General features: G+C 34.2%; 1 protein-coding gene across 2 annotated transcripts; it reads right to left on the bottom strand.

Annotated features, from left to right (window-relative positions):
• Nucleotides 1–1,174: 1,174 nt before the first annotated feature.
• LOC120091589 (uncharacterized) lies at nt 1,175–7,449 on the bottom strand. 2 transcript variants are annotated; one of them, XM_039049684.2, is made up of 20 exons: nt 7,246–7,449; nt 7,079–7,127; nt 6,758–6,930; nt 6,037–6,174; nt 5,724–5,867; nt 5,544–5,654; nt 5,322–5,459; nt 5,102–5,233; nt 4,868–4,984; nt 4,466–4,564; nt 4,090–4,137; nt 3,696–3,803; nt 3,405–3,473; nt 3,231–3,322; nt 2,907–3,024; nt 2,438–2,526; nt 2,247–2,340; nt 2,069–2,160; nt 1,540–1,853; nt 1,175–1,448 (listed from the first exon to the last, which is right to left on the bottom strand). In XM_039049684.2, exons 1-20 carry the CDS (start codon nt 7,276–7,278, stop codon nt 1,417–1,419), a joined length of 2,190 nt encoding a protein of 729 aa, XP_038905612.2. In that variant the 5' UTR covers nt 7,279–7,449; the 3' UTR covers nt 1,175–1,416. The 2 variants fall into 2 exon arrangements, with proteins under 2 accessions (XP_038905612.2, XP_038905613.2); XM_039049685.2 differs by lacking the exon at nt 4,090–4,137 and having other exon boundaries at nt 7,246–7,448.
• Nucleotides 7,450–8,564: the final 1,115 nt, after the last annotated feature.

Here is an 8,564-nt window from a genome sequence, read left to right as displayed (position 1 = left end):
GCATTGATGACATGACAATGTATGGAAAGCATGGGTAAAAAACTTCATCATGAAAAGTATATTTTTGTATCAAATGGATCGTTTTAATCCTAAGTTTTTTTGGAATAAGTTTAAGGTCACTCTATTAATCATTAAGTCATTAAAATTATTTAAACACAAAAACGACTTGATGGTTGACGTGAAAAACATAATGTCAAACTTGGAACTACAAGCATGTTTATTACTCTTTATGTCCCAAATTCCTTCCTCCTTTTAGAGAGAATGTCTCAAGAATTCTCTCTTCACATGGAATGTCAAATTAGGAGACGGTATTGGAGCTACAAGCTTATGGCTGCATCAATGTAGTTTGAGCAAGGGTAATGCGAGAAAAGATGGTTGAGATCTTAGGGAGAAATCAAAGCAAAAACGACAGCGAATTTGATTATGATTGAAAAATGAAAAAGAAAGATGGGATTTTGAAGGGAGGAGAGAGAATAATAAAAGAGAGAAGGAAAAGATTTAAAATACTTTAGTTTGTCGATTTAAAACAACTTAAACACCGCTTTTTCACATTTATTTAAACTTATTCATGTTGACTTGACGACAACGTTTGTCACTATGTTGTTTCATATTATTGTTTTTAAAATCAAGCCTATTTTTTTCTATTTTTATAATGATTTACATCTTTAAAAAAAAATTAAAAAAAAAAACTATTACCAGATCAACATTTTACCAAGCGAACCTTAATTTAAAAATTAAATAATATATATTTTTCCTGTAGCCTTAGTCTGGCAAATTGCAAGCATCACTTCTTTTATCTGAATTTTTAAAATCACCTTTACCAAGGAACCAAACTTTTCATGTTGACTTGACAATCTCATCATATATACCCAAAGCAATAAAGCCTTCCTTTTCTCGAACACAATTTTTCTGACTGAACCTTAAAATATTAACTATTGCATTGACTTCATATAATTCGATTAAAAAAATCTGAACTTTGAGATGGTAATTAATGTAGGAATAAAGAAAACTTGGTGAAAACAACAGGTATAAAAATTTGACTAGAAAATATTACAAAAAATCTACCAACCCATGCAAAGTAGAAGGGCATATGATTTTTTCTTTTCTTTTCTTTTTTTTTGGGGAGAAAAAAAAGGACATATGTTTTGATTGTATTAATGCTAAATATATCAAGTTGTCAGTAACCATTTTAACTTTAGGGAAAAAAATATTAAAGAACAATAAAAATTAAAGAGTTTTCATAAAAAGAAGCAATCACACTCAGCTACTACTAATACTAACATGTCTTTTTCTCCCACTGCCAAAACTTTGATTTCCCCATTTGCTTTTACATTTTTTCCCTTTCTACATGAGACACCGATAGATCCCATTTTTTGAGTTTGCTGGGGAAACACACCATTAATTTGGTCCTCTCTTTTATTCATCATCACCAAATGTGGTTTTCTTTCCTGCATTCACATTTTCAACAACATTCATGAGATCTCCAATTTTCAGACCATAAAATAAGAGGTGAAAGAGAATTGATCTTTTTCTATTTACCAGATGGAGTCATGCTTGGTTTGTTAAAATTTCCACGTCCTCCTCTCCCACCTCTGCCACCACGATCACCACCACGTCCTCCTCTGCCACCAAATCGTCCACCACTTCCAAATCGCCCACCACTTCTACCGTCACCACCGCCTCTTCCACCACTCCTTCCACCACTCCATCCACCACCTCTTCCACTCCCACCGGCACTGTCTCCACGTGGCTTAGCCTCGTCGACAGTTAGGTACTGGCCATGGAGTTCACTGCCATTGAGTTCAAGAGCTCTGTTGAAGCTTTCAGCATCACTGAAGTCCATGTATGCCATCCTGGAAACAGAATGCCAAACCAAGATTAGCATTGACTTATAAAATAGGTATTTCAGTACTCAAAACTTCAAATAATGTCAACTGAACCAAAATGTTCATTAGTTTTAGAAAATGCAGGACCGAAATATCTAATTTGGGTTTAGATGCCAAAAACAAATCTTGAAATTTTAGACATAATTTTTTTTATCAAGATATATACAATACAAAATTCAAACCCTTTAACGTTGCCAGTCTCGTAGTCTTTTGGAATTGACACCCTGGTAATGTCTCCACAAGAAGCAAAATGCTCTTGTAGGGCACTTCTAATCTGTACAAATAAGAATTTCAGAGCCTTTGTAAGATACAGCACAGAACAGTATCACCACTGCTATAAAAATGCATATTACTTATTACCTCATCCTCCCCTAATGATTTATCAAATCCACGAACAAAAATTGTTTGACTTGAGCCCCTTCCACCTTTCTGGAATGAGTTGTTCCTCTCTTTGCTATTAATATCAACGAATGGGAAAGAAATGGGTCAATATGAATATGCAAACAGTATCAGAGAACGAAGATACAGAAAACTAAAGTTGTGATCTTTACCTGTCATAAGGGGTGTATGAACCTTTTTCTCTAGCCAAGTCAAGTCTTACTTCGCGATTCAAGAGGAGTTCACCGTTCAATTCAAGAGCCTGAGGAAATATTGTAGAGTGCAAAATGTGAACATAGCAGTGACAAAAATATCAAATAATTAAGAGATCAAGAATACATGGACATAAAAAAATAATTTTAAATATATCAAATATCATAAACAAAGGCCATTTTCTGAGTAACTGAACAGAAAAATATCAAATATCATTCTAGTCGGTGCACCATTGAAAAAAAATGCTAAAACAAAGATTTTATCTATGTATGGAGAATAGGTACAATTTAACAGGGGGCAAACTCTAAAGTTTAACCAATCAACAGACACGTAGACTTTCTGTGCACAAATTTTTCTTTAAAACTAGAACAATCCACCAACAGAACTAAATAAATTCATAAGGCTTATAAGATTGGAACCGAATCTTACTTTTTTGGCAACTTCATGTGACTCAAACTCAACGTGTCCAAAGCCCTTGAACCTCCCATCATGGTCGGAAGCAAAACGGATATCAACAGGTTTTCCAACATCTTTAAAGAAATTTTCCCTGCAATATTTTTTACATTCAATTAAGAGTATGTACAAATCCAACGGCAATAAATAGTAGATGGAACTGGCAGAGAACTGTTGAACCAAATGAACTCATATAACCTATGGGTTCAGTATCACACGCAAAGACCCCATATTACCAATAAGTGAACTGTCAAGAAGAAAATAAAAACCAAAATAGCACAAGAAGAAACTTTAACATACACATCAGCCTGTTCAATTTGAAATGACAGATTGCCAACAAATAGTGTCTTTGATTCACCACTCTGATCTTTAGGAGTAATAGGAGTTTTAGGCTGCATGGATATCATTAAAATTAATTGCTGAATGTATGATATTATACTTGAGACTGAATAGCACAGTGAAGATAAAACTTACTGCTTCTTTCTTTGATTGCTTGGCAACTGCTTTGGGTGACGTGGCATCTACCATTTCTACATCAGTATCCTATAACCAAAAAAGTTGACATGGAATAACTTCATTACTACATTAACTTTGATGAACTTGAAGGAAGTAAATCATGGGTTACTATAGCAGATGACCCAAGTGCTTTCAATTACTACAAAATCTAAGGAACTAGCACAGTTACTATTTAAACATATCAAATTTTTATCAATGCTCAAATTACATTAAAAAAAAAAAGTATACATAATAGCACCAAACACTAACCACTTTCTTCTTTTGTGGTTTTGTCTCCTCCTCGTCACTTTCGCTGGAACTGTCATCGCTGTCTTCTTCATCCTCACTCTCGTCACTATCCACATCCATCTTTTCTTGCTGCAGAAGGATAATGAACTAAGACTAATTCCCACTTCAAAAAGCACACTACAACTATAGTAACTCTAAAGGATTATTTCTGCAGAACAATAATGAGCTAAGACTCATTCTAACTTTCGAAAAACACTCTATCACTATAGTCATTCTGCAGGATTATTTACATAAACAAAAATGTTTCAGATTCATTTCACATGACACAAAAATGTGTTGCACTTTAACACATGTTCAAAAGTAATAAAAGGAGATTAAATTCAATAAAGAAAACAGATTAACATTTAAGAAACACCTTCTTAGAATCTTTCTTCTCAGAAGGAACAGCAGATTTCTTTTGAGTCTGCAAAGACAAGATAAACAATTTAATATTATATATGTTGTATTGTCAAGAAAACTCGTAGCATAATACAGATGTGTATCTTTCTTAGGCATTTATATTTTAAAATCAATTATGCAATGCCTGGAAAGAAAACCATTGACAGATGACAAAATAAATCTACGTGTAGAACATACATTTCAATCCAAATTCCAATCAGTGCTAAGAAACATAAAAGAAACAGCATTCACCCTCATAAAACGAGGGTCAATGAAAATTATACAAGTAAAACAAATCAAGAAAGAACCAAATGATGAACTGTCAATCAATGGTGGTCAAAGATAGAACTCACATTGTCCTCGTCCTCTTCCTCAGAACTGCTGTCTGAGCTCTCTTCTACCTTCTTGGCCAGCTGAGCTTTAGCAGGAACAGCTGCAGGCTTTTTTGCAGCCTGATAGAGAGAACGTTGGTTTAGAAAAGAGACAAATGAATATATCCTCTAACATGTTTTTTCGGAAAATAATTACCCAGGCACATAGTTTCATTCTTAATAAAGGAAGATATAGCACTATATCAAATTAACCAACCAATTAATAACAATGAAGTCATGCAATTATGAAGCTGTTCCATAAATGTAGGACAGCTACGTAGGAGGATATCAGATTTTTAAGCATGACTGCTACAATCTAAAAGCAGACACAAAAAGCAGGAAGGAATGTCTACACTAAAGATCAAGAAAGATGTAACATTATACCACTTCCTTGTCAGAATCGCTGTCTTCCTCATTAGAATCACTTTCTTCGGAACTATCGCTAGACTCTTTCTTTTTAGCACTAACAGGTGCTTTGGAAGCAGATTTCGCTGCAGGAACCTAAGAAGGGCAAATCAATGACTCAGAAAGAACTCCGTTGAGGAAGTTAACTAGTTCTGGAAAAATCAAACGCCAGACAAACTAAAAGGCTGAAAGGAATACTAATGTAGAACTCACATCTTCATCAGAATCTGAACTCTCTGAATCAGACTCATCACTCGATTCATCTTTTGTAGGAGCTGCAGCACCGTTTTTAGCAGATGAAGGCAGTTTCTTCAGTTCATTGCTTTTTTTGGATTCCTTATTTTTCTGAATCATTTAAGAAAAAGTTAATTTCAACTGCAATAAGTCCCCAGATCTTAAAAGTAAAACTTACTACCAAGTAAATAATACTTACAGGCTCTTCATCTGAAGAGCTGTCGTCCTCTTCTGAAGAATCTGAATCAGAATTATCACTTGATGCGGCCTTCTTCTTAGAAACAGCAGCAGTATCTTTCTTAACAGTTGTAGCAGCAGAAGAATTCTTGGCAGCATTCTTGAAATGAAAGAAATCAACAAAAAAAATTAACAGAAAGATCCGCACATAATCCATTACTAAATGTTCCCATCAAATACTTACATCTTCCTCCTCTGAACTGTCATCTGAGTCCGAGCTACTTGACTCCACTTTACCTTTGGGGGTAGTGGCGGGGACACTCTTTTTTGCTGCAATAACTTTTCCCTTTGGTTCCTAGAACAGGGAAATAAATTAACAGACTTCCACGAATTGCCACACTGGATTTTTAGTTTAAAAACTCACATCATCAGAATCGGAATCATCTTCAGAAGAGTCTTCCTCAGAACTACTGGATGCCTTGCTCTTTTTGGCAGGGATAGCAACTGTACTACTTTTTGCAGCACTTGGCCCCTTCTTCAATGTTGTGGCAGCCTTAGAAGCAGGCACCTGAAAATTTTGATAGATCAAAACTGATAACTGAACAAACTTGCTTACCACTCATACACCAATCAATGCTGTCTGATAAAACCCACAGAAAAAATAAAATTCATTCAAAGAACACTAATTGAAATTATTACTTAATTGCCCAACATATTGAGGGAGTATATTTGCTCACCTCATCAGAATCTGAGGAATCATCCTCTGAGCTGCTGCTGCTAGCAGGCTTCTTCTTTGCAGGGGCAACAACGCCGTTAGCCTTTTTAGAGGGCAAAGTGTCTTTCTTTGAAGAGGGAATAACTTTAGAAGCAGGTTCCTGTAATTGTTTAAAAAAAAAAAAAAAAGGTAAACATGATTGAACATTGGAGTATACATCATATTTCCTCTTATCACTGACCAAAATTGACCATGTTTAACATCAAATAGTTAAATCAAAAATTTATAATCAATGCCGAAAAAATAAAACAAAAGAAAACAAAAACAATCAGGAGTGAACTAAGATCTCTAAACATCAATATATGAGGGGCCTTTATAAGAAGAGTTTATCTTGGTTCGGAGTTATTTCTTTATTCATTTACTTGGTATGAGTTAAAAAGAAGAGTGTAGAAAAATATATATCGATTTAGAAACTCAAATCATACAAAAGTAAACCAAAACTAATACAGGTAGCTAAAGAATGAATGAGGAAAACAAAAGAAGATCTATTTAGCAGTTGTCGGAAATACAAATATGTTACCATGATGGAGGCAAAACAATTATTCCACATTAATGCTGTCAGTACCCGAAACACAAATTGTAATTCCGACCAGTTTCATATTCCATAGAGGAAGATACCAAGAAGAAACATGGAAAAAAAAAAGCAAATAAGGAATCTAGTCCATAGTTATCATGGTGTTTACCGTCTCTTCTTCCGAAGAGGAATCTTCCTCGGAACTACTGGTCTCCACCTTCTTCTTCTTTTGCGTTTTTGCTTCAACCTTCTGTTTCTGAACTGCCTGCTCAACGCCCTCGTCTCTCTTCTGCTTCTTCGCTACCACTTCTTTCTCAACAACCTCCTCAGCCGCTCTCTTGCCTTCATGAACACCAACATACCAAACACTTAACGACAACCAACAGGAATTAAAAACCAACCCATATTACCCCATCGATCACCATAATGCAGCAAACAACATACATAACTGAAAACACAAATCGGCTAAACTTGAGAATGTATACGCTACCTTTCTTCGCAGGCTTAGAAGACGGGACTGCAGCCGGAGCTACATCAACCTGCATCAAACAAACAAAATCAGAAACACAATTAAAGAAACCATCAACAACAAATCATGTAAAAAAAAAAAGTTTCAAAACGAAAAGAAAACACGTCTCTGAGAAGAATCATACGCACTTTAGTAGCAGACTTCTTGCTGGACTTGCCCATTAGAGAAATAGACCAAAAACTTACTGAGCTTTGGAAGAATTCTTGAGAAAAATTGCAATGGAAACGGAGAATACAATGGAGGCTCTGCAAAACCCTACTCGTCGAAAAAAGATTAGGGTTTTGAGGGAACGGTAAGTATGAAGTGGAGGCTTTACTTCTATATTTATAAGACGCGGGTTTTGTATTCGGTGCGGGTTTTAGGGTTTCAACATATTCGCACGTGTGAGATATAAATCGATAAATCGTGGATGTAGTAATCGCCGTTCTACTTGAATCTACGCCGTTCGTTTTCCTTCCTTCAGTAGATCACTGCGGCGATTATGTTTTAAATCGGCCGTTGGTTTTGTGGACCCCACCGCGTTTCGGGCAGATATTTTGAGGGAGTCTTTGCATTCATACATGGGTTTAAGATTCACTCAAAACAATTTATGAATTTTGAAATTTTTAATCTTTTAACATGTTTTTTCTATATTTCAATATTAGAATTCCCATATTTCAAAAATAAATTAATAAATAACTCACTTTTATTATAAATATTACGATATTAGAGGTTCATATTCATGTTTAATATCTATTGATCATGCCATCATTTTTCAAGTATTATTCATGTGTCTCAACACTACACGCTCATTATTAGTGTCACCTCCTACTTACCCAATGATTGTAGCATTTGGTAGGGTTTTAGCATCCGCAAATTCCATGAAAATTGAAGAATTTAGAAGAATCTCTTGTTTTATATTTTGTTTATTTAATTTATTTAATTTATTTGATTTTAAAATTTTTATTTTATTTTATTTTATTTTATTTTAATATTATATTTTATTGATATCTATGTTCTTCCTCGAGTTAATGACATATTATTAGCACAAGCTCCTATTGTTTTTTTCGCTAAAGTAGGTCCTAAAGGTATGTCAGGTTTTTCCTCGTCGTTGTAATTAATAAATTTAATGTTATTTGCATATTTAATATCTATTAAATTTATAATATAAATATAATATTTTGTAATTGTGTTACTATGAAAAAATATTACAAAATTATATTTTGTAGCATTTGATATTAATGGCTATAATTATTTGTCATTAGTGTTTGATGGCAAAATACACCAGCATGCCATAAAAATATGATCATCATAAAATATTTTTCTTCCTAAAGCTCATTGTAAATGGATGCACTTGAGGCTCCAAAATTTTAAATATTGTTAGAGACATTTTTCTACATTTCGAATATGCTTCTGCAATAGCAATATCAAGAGAAATGTTTTAAACGGTATTATAAACTAACTTAAT

Source organism: Benincasa hispida, chromosome 11, assembly GCF_027475165.1.
Source record: "Benincasa hispida cultivar pf3 chromosome 11, pf3_genome.v1.1, whole genome shotgun sequence".
In the NCBI taxonomy this organism is placed as follows: Eukaryota; Viridiplantae; Streptophyta; class Magnoliopsida; order Cucurbitales; family Cucurbitaceae; genus Benincasa; species Benincasa hispida.
This window is presented reverse-complemented; position numbering and strand designations above follow the sequence as displayed.

What these genes read in the sequence shown, in the direction of transcription:
- LOC120091589 (XM_039049684.2), bottom strand. Translation starts at nt 7,278, where the DNA reads ATGGGCAAGTCCAGCAAGAAGTCTGCTACTAAA. An exon ending in ATGATTCCGATTCTGATGAT is followed by an intron (nt 5,655 to 5,723) that starts GTGAGTTTTTAA and finishes TCCCTGTTCTAG; the next exon opens with GAACCAAAGGGAAAAGTTAT. An exon ending in AGAAGAAAGATTCTAAGAAG is followed by an intron (nt 3,804 to 4,089) that starts GTGTTTCTTAAA and finishes ATCCTTCTGCAG; the next exon opens with CAAGAAAAGATGGATGTGGA.